We start from the raw sequence: 21,501 nt of genomic DNA on the forward strand, positions 1-21,501 counted from the left end.
AAGGTAGATGGAAAGAGAGACAGATTTAAAACACTGCCAAGTTGTAACTGAGAACACCAAATGCAGCCAAGTTTAGGCATCTGGATCCCATAGATCGTGTGACAACAGTTCTGGGAATAGAGAGACAGGGCCCTAGAGCTAGGGACACATGTGTGCGGGAGCCTGGCTTTTCCCTAGGTAAAGCGCTGCACGTAAGGAAGGGCCGGAGGGCAGATTAACAGTAGAGGGCTCGCCTAGCGTTGCTGAGTCCTTTGCATTTGCTATCTAGTAACACACACACACACACACACACACACACACACACACACAAGGTTGGGAGGTTTTGACATTTCATGGGTATTTGGGTATTATTCAGTATACCTTCCCCTGAGGCGGACAGTCCTCCTTCATTCCATATCTAAGGCCCAACACCATAATTCTGGGGGCTCTTATTTGAAACTCATCAAAGAAATTCAAGTCATTGAAGAGGGAGGATGAAACAGACATTGTAACATTTGAGTTGACATGCATTTTTTTTTTTTAATCTGGAAATTTCACTTCCAGGAATTTAACTTTTAAACATAATCACATGAGTATGCAAAGAAAGATAGATACATGGGACTGTCCATTATTACAGGTTTGTTTGTAACAGCAAAAACCTGAAAGCAATCTAAATGTCCATCAAGAAGGCACTGGTTAAATAAATTATGTCTTTATGGAATATTGGAGATTTAAAAAAATTGAAGTAGGTCTATATGAAATTACCTGAAAAGATTTCCACAATATCTCATTAAGTTATAAAAGCAAGTTGCCAAATGGCATGTATGTGATTCCATTTATATTAAACTTAAAAAAAATCTGCTCAGACATCCCATAAACATTCTGAGAGCTTAAAATAACAAAGCTTCAAGTGGTGTTTCCTGGCAAAAAGAAATTGGGAAGCAGGGACTATTTCTTTTTATTTTCTATCTTTCTAATCACTGAATATTTTTACCAAGAGAATATGCTACATGCATTTTGCAATAAAATAACAGAAAAGGCCAAATCTGTCCCAATTGCGCCCTACTCCTTTGCCTTAAATTTTCCACCCTTCCTTTGCAGAAGTGGAGAAAAGAATTCTGTGTGGGATAAATGGGCCCCTTACGTGGGCACCAGGGAGGGTGGATTCGGTTCGAGGTCTCCTTCTAGGCCCACACAGATATTCAGAGTGGGAGATCCAGACAGAATTTTCTGGCTCTTTTTCTCATCTGTAAAATAGGCATTGGACTACACAGGTGACCTAGAAATGGCTTCTAGCTTGAAACTTTCCCCTGTTGTTTACTGATGCCATTTTCTCTTAAATGACCAGGGTTCAGTTTTGGCTAACTTGAGTCATGTTGGTCTTGATTCCTTTCTGGGCTTTGTTCTGATGTAGAAGTCAAAATCGCAGAGCCAGTGTTCCAGGAGACAGAAGGTGTCTGCTCATTTCCATTTTCTCTTCAGTATGAGTTTTTCCTTTTCTCTGTCTCTGTCTCTCCATCTCTATCCTTACCTCTAGCTCTACCTCCACCCCATCCTCACCTTCAGGTCCACCTACACCCCATCCTTACCTGCAGCTCCACTTCCACCCCATCCTCACCTCCATCTCCATCTCCATCTCCTCTCCACCTCCATCCCTATCCTCATTTCCATCTCCAGCACCACCTCCATCCCTGTCCTCATGTCCATCTCCACCTCCATCCCCATCCTCACCTCCATCTCCAGCTCCATCCTCACCTTTATCTCCATCTCCACCTCCATCCCCATCCTCACCTCCAACTCCACCTCTATCTCTACTTCTATCCCCATCCTCACCTCCATCTCCAGCTCCACCTCCATTCCCATCCTCATCCCCAACTCCATCTCTATCTCTATCTCCAACTCTACCTCTATCTCTACTTCTATCCCCATCCTCACCTCCATCTCCAACTCCACCTCCATTCCCATCCTCATCCCCAACTCCATCTCTATCTCTATCTCCATCTCTATCTCTATCCTCACGTCCATCTTCACCTCTACCTCCATCCCCATCCTCACCTCCATCTCCATCTCCATCTCCATCCCATCCCCCTCTCTCTGAGCCCTCCAGTCCAACTGTGAGGAGTGCTGCTCCTCTCTCTTTCTCCTGATCTGAACAGCATTATGAGATTGAAGGCACACATTATAAGCAGGAATGAAGAGCATTCCTTTCTCCACTTTAGCATTCCTTTCATATTTTCAAAGGCAGGATAAACAGCAGTAAATATTCAGAAACCCACATATGCCTGCATGTACAATGAATGCATCCTTCCTGCCTTGGTTGGCCACCCATGACGTTGCCACCACACACACTATTGAATTTTCAGTGGGTTCAATGTACGTGTGTTATCTTCTTCCCTTGCTACACTGAGCTTCATTATTTCTAATAATATCAAATTAATCCATAGGAGGATAACTAGTAATGGACATCACTATTAACATTGGGTATGTTGTATTTTAGGATGAAAAACTTAACCTAATTAACTGTTGAACTGTTTTGATGTTGTCTGTATTATGATCCATTAGGGAGTAGAATGACCCATACAAAACATCCTCCATAAAATTTTTACAAGGGTGAAATTCACTGCTGAAAATAATGTGAGTTTGAAGTGCAGAGTTAAATGTTTCCTATTCATGGATTTATTAAAAAGCAAAAGTCAAAACCTGTTCCAAGTAACTCAACTTGCTAAAGGTAAGACTGCTGCCCCAGCCCTTTCCAGGCGAGGGGAAGTGTGTCGAGATGTTGGGAGTTAATGCTCTCATCACGAGGCCTCATAAAGAGCACTGGTTAGTAAGACAATAATTGAGCATGTTTTAATTAGAAAATGTGGAATCCAAGCACTTTTGCAGGAAAGAAGATGATAGCTTAGAAGAAACATCAGGAGGCTAATAAAACTTAAAATGCATTAAGTGGCCACAGTGAACTCCAAGGTAAAGTTGTGAGATGTTTGAGACGTGAACCAGAGAGGGGGATGAGTCAGAAGGGGGTGGGAGGGAGTTAGACAGTTAGTGGAACTGAGCCTTTCTGATTCTTGCTGGAATCACTCGTAAACCCCCTTCTGAGCCCATGCAACAGAGCAGACTCAGTGCTCTGGCCTCTCCCGTCCTCCCACTCTGGCCAGGGCTGTTGCTGCCCAGAGGAGAACATCATTATAATCAGGCAGTGAGAGGAGGCAGAGGGGCTGTGGAGAAAATTGTGCTGAGTTTGGTCCCAGTTGGTCTTTGCCTGCCAGGCTCCCGTTTTACAATCTCAGAAGAGTATCATGTCTGACCACGGACCAGGTTCCTTTTTCTCCAAGCAGACCTGCAGTGGGCTTGTGATCCAGGCCTGGCCTATCAATACGGCCTGTCCACCAAGGTTCGGCACTCATGTCGACTATGCCCATGTGGCTAGAGCTAAGCCTTCTGGGCCTCCATCAAGGGACTATTGTAGAAAAGTCTGGAAGGAGAGCTTGTCTTTCTGCTGGGGCTCTCAGCTCTGAGAATGTAGCTCATGGATGTCCTACGCATCACCTATGGAAGGCCTGTGAGCCACTGACAAGGCAAACAGAGAAGCCAGGCTGAGAGGCAGACTCCCAGGGCCTAAGTTTACACACCTGGGGCCAAATCCAAGGTTTCCTATACCTTGTCTGTTTCCTATACCTTCCATCCCTCCAAGTTTTACTTTCCTGGCACAACAGCAGACAGTCACGTCCATCCCACAGGGCCTCACGCAGTTAACAGGATGCCAGGGACCGAGTGCAGTACCAGGTAGGCATTTCAGAGCTGACTCTGTCTAACAATAAACACTCAAAAGTGTTCAGTGCTTTCTGGAAAGGGAAAGATTTACAACGGGACCATCATTTTTCCTTCTCATGCAGATTCTGAAGCATAAACTCCACAGCAGATAACCCGGGCATCATGTCCCACAACTGATGGTGGCAACATGCACCACGAAAGGAAAACACACACGTGTGGCCTGAGTGTGTGAATGCCCAGACAACACACATGTGTGTGGGTCCGCCTCTTTCTTAGGGGCTTGTAAATTTATCCTTTCATATTAATGAACTGGGGGGATGGGGGTGAGGCCGAGGAGATTTCCTTAGAGTACAAACAATGCTTAAATGGGCCTAATGTCTTTGCGTACCTTCCTATCTCTTCTTCCCAAAGTATATCAGAGATGGACGGAGTTAAGAAATTAAACAATCAGCAAGGTGAAGCCTTCCATTTCAGATTCCTACCTGAGCACGTGCCAACCCAACAAGAGCAGTGTCTTCCACTTTCCTTCAGTGCAGGATTTCTAATCCAATTGCTCATATAATTTAATAAATGAGATTCTGAACATCAGCTCACCAGTGTGCACCATCGTACAGAGGACTAATTGCTGAGAGATGGACTCATGGATGCTCATACAGAGCTGAAAGGTTTACAAATCGAAATACACTTCCTGCACAGCTTAACAAACAGGAAACAAGTTGCTTATTTTCTTTTGAAACACAAGGTGCTCACAGATAAGGTGATAACAGAAAGTGGAAGTATTTGCTGACTCTTAAATAGTTACCTTGAGTGAAGATGATTCTATAAGAGATTTTTTAAAACGTATAATTTCGAGAGGGATCTTCTGTGTTTGGCATTGCCATAAGTTTGAAATGAATACTTGAAAACAGTCTTAAATGATTTGTTGTGTTTTAGAGGCAATAAAGCTATCTGAGAAGATTCTTTAACCCTCCCATGCAATCTAAGGTATGCAGGTCCGGCCAGGCGAAATGGCTGAGCACCTTATGATGGATTACAACGCTAGGATCCAAGATCCCAACTCACAAAGGCAAGTGAGGCTGAGACTAATAAATCAAAAGAACCTTCAGAAAAGTTGTGGAGCTGCTTCCCCTGCCTGGGAGAACCAGGAATACCTTATCAGACTTCTGTGAAAAGAAAAGGATTACTGCAGAGCCAGAATTAGAAAGCGAGTGTGCTTCATCAAGCCTCTCCCTGTCGGAGCCAGATAAAGTATCCCTTGGGAAGGCTTCAGGGAATGCCCCCAGGGACTGGCAGGTGCTATTAGCTGAATGGGTGAAAGAGCACAGGCAGAGATGGAAATATTTGACTTTTCCAACTGGGAACTTAACTCAATAGTCTTCGACATTTACACAGACTCTGGGCACCGTCTGGCTCTTCCAAGGCATGGCCACGAGGTGGCCACCATTCATAATTGCGTCCCCATGGTACAAGGCACAGGGGGACGTGGTTTCTAAAGAAGTTTCCTACCTGGAGTCTTAGCTGTGGATGCTTGCACGTAAGACATTCAAGTCTCCAAGCTGTGGTCAACTTAGAGAGTTTTTAATTTTGCAAAGGAGGTTCAGATTTTAAAAGGACAACTTCTGCTTGGATGCCAGTGTCTCCAAGGGTGCGTCCAAGTGTGCGTACCACGCCAAGAAGAGGCTGGAGCAGTCTTGAGTAAGATGTGATGCTTGTTTCTTTCTTAAAGCACCTTGTAATTTGCACACGTGCCACGACATTTTGTTTATTTTCTTATTAATGGGCTTGAGTGTGTTTAACACCACAAGCCATAAATTGCAGAGTAGTGGATTAGACCAGGCTCTCTTTATTTTCCTGCCAATTGTCAGAAAGTGGCATGCGATGCCCCACCTTCCTGGTTCCCCCCTCCCCCCCGCCTCCATCCAACAACCAACTCTCTTCTTTCCAACTGCCAAGGGGAAAAAAAGACACAGCCTACTTTCTCACTGGTGAACTTGCCTATTGAGCAGCTCTGTTATTGAGATTAATAAGCTGCCAGTTTCCAAGGAAGACTAAGAAAACTGCAAAATTAAAGTGCACTGCAACGTGAAATGCTGCTGGTGGCCAGGCGGGATCAGGGTGTCAGAAAGGCAAGGTAAAGCTATAAAATAAGGCTGAGCTTGAAAGGCTAACCTAAAGGTCTCATTAATTTCCATGTTGCCTCTGATGAGAATTTAGAGGGGGCATAATGTTTTGCAATATGGAGAAATTAGGCTGCCTATTGATTTGAAAAGCGCTTCAATGCATTTGGCTCCCCCAGAATGAATTCTGGTTTTAAACCTTACTTGAAAACACTGGAGTGGGTGGGTGGGGAGGAGGGAAGCAAACAGGTTACCTTGGCTTAATATTCTCAAGATCAAGCTTGTCAGTGATTCTGTCAGAAAATTAATCCTGAGGTGGAAAAATCAATCCGAGAACAAGTTTGGAGCAGTCTTTGGACTCAGTGCGATGAGGATGTCTCCATAATCTTGATGCTTCTCTGTGAGAATCTGATTTATTAAAGGTCTTGTGTCTTGAGTCTCAAATACGCACTACCAATAAAGTATTCAGATGAGAGACTGAACCTCAAAGACAAAAAGCGAGCTCTCTGGGGTTCTTTCCCGAAATAAGATCCCTTGGGCGCCACCCAGCAAGCCCCTGTGCTAATTCCTGCTCTGCCGTGAGCCAGGGCTCCCTGCTCACAGACAACAGAATGCTGCCATTCAGCAGCCCCCGGCTCCACAGCGCTTTCTTTTATCACTCTGGCAAAGCCCTGTTCAGAAGAAAAGAATACTACAAATCACAAAGCTAAAAACGTATTTGTGTGTTTCAATTTCCAGTGTTGGCGTGACCCACATCTTACGGCACGAAGAGCATGAAAGCGCTCCCTATAAATCAGCACGAACACGCCGCACGTCGCCGCTGACACGGAGCAGAGAGAGGCCCCAGATTTACCTTCCTGGGTTGCCACCCATCCCTCAGAGCCATAGCAAAGGCTTTCTTACATCTTGCCCTGCTTATAATTTTGACAATGACTAAGTCTATATGCAGTAACGGGCTGGAGTTCATCCCATGGATCATTTCTCATCTTATGTCATTGTCATGCGCTGACTTCAACCATTCTGGGGGCCAAAGGAAATTAATTTGCTGTTCATCATGAGGATAAGCATAGGCTTTCCTCCCCGCCCCTGCTCCTAAAGACAATATGTGTCGGTTAAGAGCATGAGGTCAGTCATCAGGAAGATCCAGGTTCAAATCCCATCTCTGTCACGTATTATGGGGCAATGTGAAACTTACTCTCCCTGAGACTTAGTTTTCTGTTTTTTAAAATAGAAATAGTGACACACACCCAACAGAAGGGTGTAGAGGATTAAGTGGGATCATTTGTAAAACTTTATGCCAAGCAAAAAGTACTTGATAAAGTAAAGTCTATCCACAAACCTGTAGGATGATGTAGAAAAATGTAAAAGAATTTCTAGAGTGTTTAAAAGAGAAAAATGAGACACTGGTATATTTTAATACACTAAATACTCTATTTAGTGTGAGTTTGTGATATTCTGTTGCATGTTATTTTACAATCAAAATGTCTTGCCAAAAATAACTGCACTTAAGCCTCTGACCACATCATACTTTTTTAAAAATGTATTTAGTACAGGATCTACAGGGTCTCTCTGCACAGATTGGACTTGTAGTGATCCTCCTGTTTTCAGCCACCCCAGTGTTGGGATTACAGGTGCATGTCACCATGCGCAGTCTCAGTTGCTATCTCAGGATGCCCCAGGGGTGGGGCCAGTACCAGCGGAGGTGCCAGGGATTGAACCCTTAAGCAATTGCTTTAGTCTGCTGAGCTATCTGGCCGGTCCTCACATCATAAGTTTAACATACCCTGAACTGGACTTTTTTGATTTCTGCCACAGAAACCTATTCCTATTCCATCACTATTTACTCAGACTCACAAGTCAGAAAATTGATGAGAAATGCTAGGGCTCAGCCACGCAGCCTCGTACTCATTAGCGCCTCCTGATTCTACCTGCGGACCGCATCTCCCATCATGAATATGCAGCGCCATCCCCCTAATCAAAGGCATACCACTTTCCATCTTAACTATCCCAAGGTTCTCCCAGCTGGACCTTTAGTCCGCCCCACTCCAAAACTGTTTTATTATTTTACTTTCCCATTTAAAATGCCTCAGTGACTTTTCATTGTTCTTGGGTAAAGTCCAAAATCCTTAATACAGCCCAAAGCCCCCATCATGTGGCCCTGGCCTACTTTTCTAGTTTGTACTCTTTCCCTGGCATCTTAGTGATTTGTTCCCTAACATGTCACCATTCTTGCTATCTAGAGCTTTCTTTAAGCCTGATTAAAACTCACTTACCCTCAGTTAGGTGTATGCCCCTTCTCAAGACGCTTTGCGCAGAGTAGGTAAGGGCTTGTGTATAATCACTATTGGCTCATGTCCTGGGTATCTCTAGTTTGCTCTCTCTTTCAGGACAGGATGTTTCCTTTCTGTTCTTTTTGAATTCTCAGTTCTGGCCAACGGTAGTGTTTCTCATAGACATTTCTAGAACGAATATGGAGGATCATCTTCAAGAGCAGCCTGCAGACTTGTTTAGTGTTGAGGAAGTTGACAATTAAAACCAAGGCTTTCAAGACTTCCAAGCACAGAGGGAAGTTTTGTCCTGCTTAGGGATCCTTGTGGGGGATGCGCTGGCTAGACAGGGTCGGAGAAAAGCTAGCTTCAGTGAAACATGCAGAGAAAGAAAAGTCAGCTCCTGTTGCCGAGCTGCTTTCTACAGTTTTAGGAAAGTGGAGGTGCCTTCAGACACTCCCAGGGAAGCTGCCAACCTGGAAGTGCCTGACCTTGGCCCTTGTAGCAGAGGAAGAATGCATAGGTGACACCTACCCAACTGCATGGGGACTTACTTCAGGAAGTTCCATAGCAGTGGAGGAGAGAGTAGGGGTATGGGAGATAGTGATGCATAGTACGGGCTGTGTGCAGCTTGGTCCTCTGCCTTATGTTTGTTTGTGTTTTAGAATATATCATAGCTTATATGTAAATCGACAGCTCTAGTTAACTGAAGCGTACACACAGTGTTCTGTTATATTACTAATCTTCATACAGGACTTAACTTGTGTTTGGTCTTATATTCCAGATTTGTACAGTCCGGTTTTCTGGCTGTGTCTTTCAAATTAGCACCTCCTGTCCTACTTGTCATCACACACACAAAAGAAAACAATACAAAAGCGAGCTTCTGAGACGATGGAGCAGGCCATCTAAGACTGACGGGGATTCATACAGCTGTGTGGAAGGCCAGCAGCCATCCCCGCTGGTCTAGAGGAGTGCACTGCACTTGGTACACAGTTGCCGGTGGTGGCAGGTCACCTGCTCACTACGGCCAGGGCCGTGAAGCTCTTGCATCACTTCCAGAAGTCGATACTAATGACAGGGGCGTGGTAAAGCTGTGTGTAAATTTCTGCTCCATTTTCTAAATTGGTGACTACATTGCGATCAGGTCCAAGAATACCTCATCTTTAATGGTTGTCTCTCCAGGATGGGATTACCAATTCTTATTTGGTATGAGAGAGAAATGGGAATCCTATCACATTTCTTATAATGAAGAAATGCCATTCTTCCTTAGAGCATCATGCCCTAACAGTACTCCTCCGTTTATATGCTTTCATGGGTAAGAAAATAACATTATTAAACTCAAATGATATTATTAAACCCATATTAGCATTTAAATGAATGAATTTGTTCAGTTATCACTTGCTAAGATAATATGAAATATAAAACAGTGGAGAATTGGAAAAAATAATATGTTGTGGTCTTTGACATTTTTTTACTTTCCAGTAGGTAAATTCTTTTTTTTTTAATGCATTAGTACAGGGTACACAGGGTCACACTACACAGATCGGACTCTAGTGATTCTCCTGTTTTCAGCCTCCCGAGTGCTGAGGTTACAGGCGTCCCATCGCACCCAGTCTCAATTGCGGTCTCAGCACGCCCAGGGACCAGGGCCTGTATGGTACGCCGGGGATCAAACCCTGGTTGTTATGCCTGCCTATGCAGGTGCTTTAGTCTGCTGAGCTATCTGGCTGGCCCTCATTTAGTATTTAGGACCAACATCAACTATAATAACATCCTGAGTCAAGTCTGGTTGACCAGTAGCTCCTAGCAAACCTGTTTATTAGTGGATTTTTTTAAATCAGCATAGATTTTTACATTGTCTAATATATATAATACATGCACATACTTTTTATTGATTTGACTTCTTTTAATTCTAGAAATTAAGATTGTAGGCATGGTCACAAACAACCAATAATTGTCAGAAAACAAAATTAAAGTTTGGAGTGCTTCTAGTAACAAGAGTGTATGGCATATCAACTTTCAAAATTTTATTAAAAAAGCTAAAGCAACAAGAAAAAAAGTAGCTAAGAAATAACTCCAAATGCCATGGTTTTCAAAATTGCTTCCGGTTACATGCAGAAAATTTGCTGGCCATTATAGAAAGATTCCAGGTTATTTCTGTCTTTCTTCAAGCCTAAATTATTAAAGTTTAAAAACTATTGGAGAACTTTTGGAAGGGTCAGAATGAATGAGGCCCTCTCTGTGCACGGTGTCCACAATGCTCCCAGGCAAGGAAACATTAGCGATGGAACAAGAGAACCAAGCACCGTCTGGGGATGGGCCGCAGAGCCACTTCAGTACCTGGCCAACCTGCTCGCAGCCTCCCTGTGGGCTGCAAAGCCGATGTCCTGCGGACTCGTGGGACTTCCTTCAGGTCACTAAGGGGCTCATGGTTTTGGGAGACCAGAAGTGAAGGTGAAAAAGTACGGGAGCCAAAGCCAAACCACACAAAGGCAGACCCACAGCTCATTTTCTGGCTCCTCCCTGCTCACATCAGTGCAGCCCCGTTTTCCTTGTTTGTTTTTATACATTCTTGTTTGCCCCACAGGCATCAAGCTGTTAGTGTGTACAGGAGGGATTAAAGTGAGACTGCATGTTGGATGAAATATAAATTAAAATTATACTTCTGTCAGTCTGGAATCTAGGATTGTTTCTCAAGGTCTCCCCAAACACTTAATTTCAAATGAGTCTTCATTTATTACTTCAGGAAAGGCCAAATGCATAATTTATCAGCAGCTTTCAGTCAATATACCCTTATAAGCACATTTCCCATGAGCCTTTGAGTAAAAATATGTTATGCTAATTCTATTAGTTGGGTACACAAGAGCTGTCTAAGAGAGTAAACAAGCATTAAAAGGAGACACATGTGAACAAAGAAATACCTGACAACCTACTGTCCGGGGTCAAATTGCCAAGGGAATAGGATGTGTTAAGCTTGCCTCATTATTTATGCTAGGAATGTCCCACCCACTCAGACTCTGAGTCACCCAGTGACTGTGTGGGTGACAGGGCTAAGGTGACAGGCAGCGTGTGCCTCTCTGATGTGTGGATGAGGACTTACCGGGTCTCTAGCGGCACGTTGCTGTTTAGCACCCAGCTGTCCTGAAGCTGCACGGACTCTGGTGTGGTGGCCAGGTCGTTGGGTGCTGGGGCAGGGGCGTGGATCTGACTGCGTCGATTGGTCAGTGAGTTCCTGTTGAGGGAGTTGGCAGATGAGTGGTGATGTGACAATGTGTGGTTGTGAGGAGGCGGCAGAGGGGGCCTCAGAGTCGACTGGCTGTGGTGGTTCGGAGGACCTGGAAAAAGAAGAAAGAGAAACAACTATCAGTGCCCGCAGGTCCCAGTCTCAAGCTCTCTGCAAATCTGGGAAGTAGAATTTGGAACCAAAGTCCCTTTGTGGACCACAGCTGGAAGCCACAAACTGGAGAGGCAGGTGAAACCGCAGGAGGCATTTCAGTGCTGAGTACAAATAAATAATATGCTGCAATTTGCATTTATGCATATGTATCCAGTGAAGAATAATGAGGAACAAGGTTAGGAAGACCAAGTTGATGAGGGGTGAACAGTGGAATTACTCAAAATGCACAGTGCTAAAATAAAAGGAACATGACACATAAAGGTGACCACTGTTGCAAGGTATTTCTATTCCATTTCTGCACTTTGCATTACGTTCTTGTTCCTGTACGCCTTCCCTTACTCCTTCCCCTTCTCCTTCTCTTCCTTCTTTTTCTTCTGTGGTGCTGGAGATGAAACACAAGACTTCCCTCACAATGGGCAAGGGCTCTGCCACTAAACTCTATCCCCAGAAGCTGCTTGTGGACTTTCCAATACCTACATTGATTTTATGGAAGCAGAAAATAGAGCCATGGTTACCAAACACTGGGGAGGCTGAGAGGAGGTGGGGAGAGGTGGGGAGAGGCCGGGAGAGGCCGGGAGAGGCTGGCCGGGGGCCGCGCACTTCAGTGTTCCAGTGCCCTCCTGCACAGCAGGGTAACTACCACCAGTTTTGTACTGTGCATCCCCAAGTTGCTAAGAGACAAACTTGAATGTTGCCTCACAAAGAAATAAATGCTTGCTGTGACAGAGATGTCCTCGTCTGGTCATTCTACAATATATACATGTATCTCAGAACTGTGTACTATTTTCATGTATCAATTGAAAATAAAGCTGGACTATAGCTCAGTGTTAGAGTGCCTGCCTGGCACACACAGCTCTGGTAACACCTAAATAAATAAACAATAAAATTAATTAATTGTTCTTTTTAAGGGGAGTAAACATATTCAACTGCAAGTTAGGAAATCTCATATTTAAATTCCTGGTCAGGTAGGAAGGCGATGGGAGCCAGCTGTGAACAGAACTGAACTGCAGAGAGGAGAGAGTCCCTCCTGGGCCCCGGCTAGTGTGGCCCTGTGGGCCAGGGAAGCGGGAAGCTACCAGACACGGCTTCTAGCTTTGTTGGAAAAACTTGGAAGTCTGGACTTGTGGATGAACTTTCTTGGGTTTTGGAGGTGTTGACAACGAGCTCTAAACAAAATAAATAAGGAAACACTTATGCTTGTCTGTTCGCTTTCTTAAAAGATGAGTTACCCTAGCACACCTGTGAGGCCGCTCGGATCAGCAGTTGATAACTTCCCTTCTCTGAGAGATGAACCCTGAGGGCTCTGCCTCTGGAGAGGGTCAGGGGAGCCGTGAACCCTACTCCAGACTGCATCCTATTTTTAAAGTAATGACATCTTCTATTCTTGCAGGAAAAATGGACAAATGAGAACCCTACCCCTGGAAATACTCGTGTCATGATAAAAACACAGACAACTCTGCGCACAGTTTTTGTAGTAGCCGATTTTCAATCTGCACAATGGAATAGATTAAGCACAGTGAAAAAGAAAGTAGTGCCCTCTGTGACATAAGCCTATAATTTCATTTTAATGGATGCTGAAACATGACTTTTAATTTGTGTCCTTTGAGAAAGTTTATTTTTTTGAAGCCTCCAGTCAGGGCTGGCAGCTCACCAGGTGACTGCTGAGCCTTGTCATTTTGGCCCCTGCCAACTTTTGAAATCCTCAGCCCCTGCTGTCCTGGCTTTAAGAAGTTGGCTCAAGTCATTTAAACAAGCAATTTGACACAAATTTCAACTACTTGTCTCCTTATGTGGCCAGGCTACATCTCCAAAAGGTGTAATCTACATGCTAGGGTTCCCACAAAGCCTGCAGAAACATTCTGAGGAAAAGACAACATGTCAAAAAGATACTAGGTTTAGAGACTGTCATGACCAATGAAACAGGAAGGAAAAATGTGGAGAAAACTAGTTCCTTGAAGTTTGCATCTTTGGACTGAAATTACTTGGGGGATTTTTTTTTCTTAAACATTCAGAAAAAGACAGCTAAACCCCAGTGGGGAATGCCACAGCACAGTTGTATGGATTTTAAATCATGTCCTCCAAATGAACCTGTAATTCATTTTTTACATTATGCATCAGCGACACCTTAACTATATCTTTGGGGGAGTTTCACAGCTGTACCAGGCTATTATATTTTCTGGCTTTGTTGTCTATCTGGCAATGTATTATTACATGATTATTTAGCATTTGTCTGTCTCACGTTAGTGGAAAGAGGTGGGCGGGGAGTGAAACGATGTCATCGCGATAACTCAGATGCTCTCCCAGTCCCTTCCACGTGGTTAATGAATTCTCTTCCCCTCTTTAAACTCCCACCCTAGCTGTATCATTATTTCCCATTAGGTAATTATGAGTCTTGCCTCGGGAAGATGAGGTCAGTCAGTGTACAGTGAGAATCCAGCGTCTCCAACTCCAGCCCTGGCCTCCCATTGCCTCCCGCCCCCACCCCGCCCTGGCTTTCCGGACCACATGCTCTGTCCAAGTGCAGAGGCCTAAGAAGGATTCCATTCACCAACCGTCATGCCAGACGCTCCTCCTTCCTGTTTGTCATCATGGAGCTATATTTTCCTTGCCTACCCTAGCCTGGGTGGCCTTCCTCTGTCTTCCTGTGTTCAGGAGGGGAATTCCTGTGGTTGTCAGCCTGTGATAGTCCCCGGGGGTGTTGCCCAGGGGACAGGCAGACCAGCCTGGATGCTACACAGTGTGTTCTAAGTAATATGGATGGTGCATTTTCTAGCCTGCTGGAAGAAAGGTCAAGTTCTCCGTCTCCTTTTCCTCAAGAGAAAGCTTAGAAGCTCTGGAAGAATTGGAGAAAAAGAAAGAGGAAGGGAAGATGAAAAAATACTTAATTTTCCACTCATTCTACTCTGCTGGGAAACAGCATTCTATTTCCCTGCAAATAAATTCCATTATTGATAACAAAACAAAAAGAAATATCTAGTATCCTTAGCATTGAAAAGTCTTCTAATTATTGCAGTTATTTCCACTGTGATGTTGATTCTATTTGTTCAGGAAGTTATCCAAAAGTCAGATTTTTCAGCGAGGTGAAGAAGATAGAAGCAAAGGACCATTACAATACAGTGTAATAAATGCCACCACTATGGAACATAGAGAGTGACATGGGAATGTCCAAATGGGGCGCATAGTGAGAGGTCAGGAGACAAAATCTAAAGGGCCACTTCCAGGATCGAGTCTGCCCCTTGCCAGCTGCAGAACCAGAATGTGCTACCTTGTTTCTTAAACTTCACCTTATTCATTTCCCAACCAGTGAAAAACAGCAGTAACTACTTGCTGAGGTTGCTGACAACGATACGGATAAGACAGCTAAACACGCGCCCGGTGACAGGCGAGTTCCCCACAGCTATGCACACAGAACACTGCTTCTTTCAGGGATAAAAGGGTGCAAAAAATATGACTGCAGCTCCCAGATGTGTTGAAATCTAGGCGTCTTTTATCTAGGTCAAAAGTGGCAGATTGGCAGCTCTCCGTCAGAATATTGTCAAAAATCTAAGATCAATATTTTATAGCGTATTCAGAATTCTTCTAGAGCAAAAAAATCAAAATGAAAATATTGAATATGCCATCACAACAATAGAATAGAGGTAAATGCCCGTGAGCTCTTTTCCTAATTTACCACAAGCCCTAACCATTCCTGTTATCCTATCTTGCTGGAAACAATCAACTTCATTCCTGTCTCCTTATGCTATTATGTTTTTGACACCTAGTTCGCCCAGAGGTACTGTGGCATCCGGTGTAGGCAATGTCCTTCTATCATGACAAGATCCTGCTACAACCTGTAAGCTCCAGCACTTTTTGCATTTAACAGCTTTTGTCATAGTCGTCCAACATACTTGCTGGTTGAGAAGGTTTTCTATTTCAAAAGTACAGGCAATGCCTGACAACACACCTTACTGCTCTCGAAGAAGCTAAAGTGCACGAGAAGCCCTTCTCCAAATCAAAGGGTGCCTCCAATCCATAGTGAGACAAAAATGAATAACTAAGCTTGATGAGAAGACCTCACTGTCCATTCGAAATTTCAAGCATTTGTTGGGCCTAATTAATGTGCATATTATTTATGGCTCTCCTATTACACAAATATAAAAATCAGATGATAATGCAATTTAACCACAAGTAACTGCATCACATAAAGGCTTACATAGTATCAACCCAATAAATACGCTATTTATAGGCAAAAGCAACTGTCATTAAACTCTCACTGGTGACCTATTATACGGCACCTGATTCACCTTGAGTCAAGAGCCTCAAAGTTATTTTTAGGCACTGGGTGACTTTTAATCTTAGGAAGAAGGAACTGTTTTACTGGTTCTTTGCTAAAAGCTAAAGGAGGTATAGTCAAGTCTCCTAGAAAAGATAAGCTATTTCTAGGGCAGGTGCTTTGTGTACACCGAAATGTGAAGTGCATGCATAAGCACTACTCCAAGTGTCGGCACAATAAGGTCTGAGCATTCATGTTTTGGACGTTTTGTGGGAGAGCCGCTGCTTGTTGATTTTTCCATGAGTCATTCACATATTTTCTCCTGCATTTGCTCATGGGCTGATAGTGGAGTCTTAAGAAAGGCCAAGCAGTCCTGTCTCCTTGAGTAGCAGCGCCAATTAAGCAAAGATCTGAGCACTGCAGACCTTGGTGCAGCCATTCTTGGGTTGCCTACAGCAGAGTTGCTCAAAAACACAGGGAAACACCGAACAAGCTCACACGTTCAGTGACGCAAAGGAAGAGTATTACAAGGAGTGAAAGAAGTTAATTGTTAAGAATTGGCGATTGTTGTTCTCTGTCTTAATAAACAGCTAGGGTAGGGGTCTAGGCTGCAGCTGCTCTTGCCAAAGCTGAGGGTGTGAACGTGTGGGAGGGAAGGGACACACTGAAATGGCTTTGTCTTGTTTTAGAGTGTGCGCTGAATTTTCCTGGTGATTCCATGTGATGATGAAGTATAGAGAAAAAAAAATAAAGGTAAGGGCCTGCCTACCGCTAATAAATCACTCATTCCCAGAGATGCATGCTCATTCTTGGTCCCTAAGCCTATCAAACCCTCAGACCTGAGATGGTAAATTAACCACAAACCTTTTGCCCTCTTGCCTGGACCCACCTCTCCAGAGCAAGTCCCGTCTTGACAGCAATTTGAAGATGCTCACTATTTGAAGGGGCTGGTGTTGGTAGAGACTTTGGAATCTCTGGTTAATGAAAACTCTGTTCCAATTTGACTTTGGGTGGGAAGTAGAGGGAAGGAGGAGGGGGGTAGTGTTCCAGAAAGACAAGCTCTGGGTGGAAGTGAGGACAGTAGATCTGCTCACTGATGGCCAGCCTGACAGTCAGCCCCTTGCTTGGGCCACTTACTGAATATGCAACCTCTGGAGAGGTATGTATTCTTTTCTGTTCCTTCACCTGTAGAATGGTTATAGTAATTTCTGTGTGTGTGTGTGTGTGTGTGTGTGTGTGTGTGTGTGTGTGTGTATATATATATATATACTTGCTATGCAGTTCGCTTTCATAGTGGTCCTCCTGTCTCAGCATCCCCAGCACTGAGAATACAGGTGTGTGCCACCACATCTGATTCTGGAGCAGGCTTGGCACATGCCCAGGGTCCTGGCATGAAGTACCAGGGATTGAACTTGGGACCTCGCACTTGCCAGGCAGGTGCTTATGCTGCTGAGCTATCTCCCAGCCAAGATATTCTTGGCACATATCTATGAATAAATATTGTTAATGTTTTATTATTTGGCACAATTAGTGATACTGATTGTAGTAATAGCAGCCCCAGCCACAATGGCTCTGAGAGACCTGGTGAGTACCTCCTAGGGAGCCATGAGCACCAGGATCCTGGCTCTTCGTGGTGGATTCTTGGAGGAAAATTTAAAAAATTAACATATGGAGCTAAAATCCCCAACTCTTGGGCCTGCTATCTTCCAGTTCAGCCAGCAGAAAGGAAGAGTGTCTGAATCATGTGGCCTGGGCATGTAGCATTGATAGAGGCAGTGCCAAGGGTGCATTTCTGAAAGATCATGTTCCAGGTCTATGGACAAAACCGTAACTGCTAATGACAATACGCTGGCAGTACTGCCCATAGGAGCCAGGACTTAACTCCTCCTCGTGTGTCTGGTACTTTGCAAAGCATTGTGCATACATGGTGTGCACAGTAAAGCCCTGATTTGCAAGTACTTCTGTTTGCAGACAAAAGCATTTGACAAAATTTGCTTCCAATCACAGACTCCCCATTGGGTGGCAAACACAAGTGCAGCCATCTTTCCTCAAGTCATACAACAAATTAAGTTCAAGAACCGAGGTTCCGCTGTATACATATCCCCTCAGGGTTGTGAGATAGGTCACTTACTGTCACTATGACACAGATCCAGCAAGTCGGGGTCAGAGAAGTTAAATAGTGCACCAAATGCCACACAGTGTAGTAAGTGGTATTTTGTTATTTATTTGATCCCAAAGTCTTTTTCTCACGTAGCCCTATGCAAAGGAACATGAGACCAGAGCACACTGGCACAGACACAGGACAGGATCCTGGCCTGGGCAGAGGGATGCCTAGCAAGCACAGAGGAAAACTAGTTTGAATTGATTTTTTTGCTCATAGGCTTAAATGACTGAATGAGATCTTGTGAGAAATTGGAGGGAAGCCCCCAACTCCAGGCTTTGCACTGCCTCATGATGATGCTTGCATTGAGAGAAACAGGCCAGAACAGCCAAACTGCAGTGCAATTTCTTTTTTATGCCCCTGCCAGCAGAGTGAGGCTGAGCACAGTGAGGGCTATCACAAGCAGAGCCAAGGGCCTGCTCCGTCCTGGCCTGACCTGGCCTGTTCTGACCAGAGGTATTTTGCCAACACCTGGGCATGGAAGAATGTAGGGAATGGGTCCAAATCTAGCCTCCTCCTGTGTTTGGAAAGAAATTTCCCGATTTACCTTTAAACATGGGCTTTGGACTTTGAGCTTGTTCCTTTTCCCCTGCTTGAACATCTACTGAGAGATTTGTCTCCTGACGCAGGGACTTCTGTGCTCTGTCCCTGACACACCCTTGGTGTCGCTGGTTTCCCAGAGCAGGTGCACGGTGTGGAGTGTTATCTCACAATGTTATAGCAAGCTGGAGCTGCAGCCTTGCAGAGTAGTAGGGCAAGAAGGAAGAGGCAAGCAGGAGCAAGCCACATTGTCTCTCCTTTCGCATCTCCCAGCACTTGGGCCCAGCTCTGCTCAGTGCCACTTGACAGGGGTCCACAGCATCCTATTCCAGGGAACTGTCCTTGGCAGGACAGCCTCACTCAGCCTGCACAGAGGGCCCCAGAAGGTGAGGGCTGTGTTCACTGGTAAAGAAGGATTTATAGTTCCCTGCTCAGGAAAAATATATGAGCTCAGAGAAAAACCATACCACGTACATTCTCAATGACACACAGATCAGCATCTCCTGGCAGAAGCGTTGGAATTACCACCACAAGGAGCAACCATCTGTAGGCTTAGAAACCCAAGTTTTGTCAACTCTTCCTGTACTCATAAAAGACAAGGGTTGGAGTGGCATGTTAGAGCCTCTAAGAACCACAGGTCTCATGTGGTCAGCCCCAGCTGTGTGATAAGCACTATGCGTAGTGCATCTCATTTAAAACTTGCAAGAACTTTCCAAATAGACATGACCTTGAAGGTGAGATCATGAAGGAGCAAGGGGGCTCCCGTGAGTCTCCCACCTTTGAGGTTTGGCACTGAACTCTAGTCTGCCTATTGCCCTTCTGGCTGGTCACTGTACACTGCATACATCTCTTTTATGACACTCAGAACATGGTTTTCTATTATTTTTTGATTTCTTTTTAATTCATTATGTTGTGAGCTTCTCCAGTGAAAACTGTCTGTCTCTGCTGCTTTGACTTACCCAGGGTGAGGCCACAATAACTGGTATGGCACTAACAGCGAATGAAGGGAAGAAGGAAGAAAGGAAGGAAAGAAGGAAGGAAGGGGGAGAGGGATGGAGGTAGGAATGAAGGAACACATGGACAACCTATGTTCCCGGAGCTCATGTTTGTTCATTGGGAAGGGATCTGAATATATTTCTAGTGCTGTCTTTTTTTTTTTTTTAAACTAATTTTGTTTGTTTTTTGTATTTAGTACAGGCTTTACAGGGTCTCACTACCTAGACCGGACTTGTAGTGATTCTCCTGTTTTCAGTCTCCCAAGTGCTGGGCTAACCGGTGCACGCCCCCACGCCCAGTCTCAGTCACTGTCTCAGTGTGCCCCAGGGGCAGGGCTGGCATGGCACACCGGAAATCGAATCCCAGCCACCATGCTCTGCCGAAGCAGGAGCTTTAGTCCATTGAGCTATCTGGCCAGCTCTAGCGCTGTTTTTTGAGGAATCCAGTGGTTTGCTGGAATCCATGACCGGCCTTCCCTACTCCTCCCAAATCTTTTTACCCTGAGAAATTCCTTTAGTAGGGAGCTAGCCGGGCACCGAGAGATGGTGACTTTGAGTCCCTCGGTCTTTGTTGCTGGTTCTGTCTGATCACTTTTTCTTTGCTTTCAGACACCTGGCGCACCATAAATCCATCTTTTTAAAGTACACATTTTGGTATTTCCTCAGCAGACTCACTGAGATATGTAACCATCCGTTATCGTCAAGTTTTAGATCATTTTCATCAACTTCAAAGCAAGCACCATACGGCATGGCAGTTCCTCCCCGTTCTTGCCCTCTCTCCCACAACCTGTAGCAGATGTGACTACACTTTCATTTCTATCATTCTGCCTATGCTGGACATTTGCTAGAAATGGTGATTGCCTCTCTTGTTTTAAGACCATGATGTCCGGCCATTGCAGTCCTATTGGAACCCATCAAAATTAAATTTCAGATGTACACACTTCAAAATACCTTTCCTGAAAGGATAAAAATACCTTTCCCTGAAGCCAATCTTCCATGGGTACCTTTTGGCTGAGTCCTTGCTGCTGTAGATATTTTTCAGACGGAGACTGTCAGGTAGGGCCACTGCAAAGCCGCCTACATGCTGGAGGGTGTGAAGAGGAGCCTGGAATTTGTTCTAATGATCTGGGCGTGGCCATCTCCCAGTGGGGGAGGGGGACACAGCTCCTGTTGGGTGGCCACACCTGTTCAGTCCAAGCACAGCCAGGCACAGGCAGGCACTATTGTGAGGTAGGGGAGACCCTGAGGGATCTTGAATTGGTTGCCGCATCCTTTAACAGCAGTTGACTTATTTGGCATTGACTTTCCCAAATAGGGCAAGTGCTCAAGCAGGATGGGTCAGGAAGGGATTTTAATCTTAGGTATATTCCATCATTTCACCATATTCCACACCCAGTCTTTGCTTTCCTAATTCATTAGGAAAAGATTCCCTGAGATCAGTGTCAACCCCACTGGACGGACAGACAGACACACACGCATGCACATGACAGACAGACAGACCAACAGACAGACAGACAGACAGACAGACAGACCAACCAACAGATGGAGAGATGTCTTGAAATACTTGAGAAGAACCCTTCTGAAGAGGAGCTTTTATTTCAAAGTTGCATCTGAGCAGTGTCTATCTGAGCATTTCCATGAATCTACATTACCCCAGGTATTCGGGCATCCTCTGGGAGAAGAAAGCTTATCAGTAGAAAGTAATGATTTTGGGCTTTTCAATTGCCCTAAGGATCCTGACAATACTATTCAGACCCATGAGCTCCCTGTCGAGAAGTTTAGCACTGAAATTATTAATACGTGCAGACATTACGCTGATTGTTGCACGGTGGCAGAAAATACTGTCTGTTATTTGAGGTGCATTATCACTTTCCCAAGCAGAGAATTGCATCAAAAATTTAAACTGTTCTCATCCCACCTCATCACACAGCTTTTCAAGGTCTTATTGTAAAATAGGCTGGGCATAATTTGGATATTTCCCTATCTAAGAAAGATAATATGTTTTTCAAAGACCCAACT

At 44.6% G+C, this 21,501-nt stretch overlaps 1 protein-coding gene across 7 annotated transcripts in view; it reads right to left on the reverse strand.

The window, feature by feature from the left end:
* Positions 1 to 21,501, reverse strand: part of Tenm2 (teneurin transmembrane protein 2) — a 935,290-nt gene that overhangs the window by 277,952 nt on the left and 635,837 nt on the right. For 6 of the 7 annotated variants that reach the window (XM_004637050.3, XM_004637048.2, XM_004637049.2 and 3 more), the window contains one exon: positions 11,238 to 11,472. In XM_004637050.3, coding sequence (XP_004637107.1) covers positions 11,238 to 11,472 — 235 coding nt within the window. The remainder of the gene's footprint in view (positions 1 to 11,237; positions 11,473 to 21,501) is intronic. The other variant, XM_012515976.1, reaches the window with a different exon arrangement.

The sequence above is a fragment of the Octodon degus genome, unplaced genomic scaffold, assembly GCF_000260255.1.
Source record: "Octodon degus isolate 3935 unplaced genomic scaffold, OctDeg1.0 scaffold00085, whole genome shotgun sequence".
In the NCBI taxonomy this organism is placed as follows: domain Eukaryota; kingdom Metazoa; phylum Chordata; class Mammalia; order Rodentia; family Octodontidae; genus Octodon; species Octodon degus.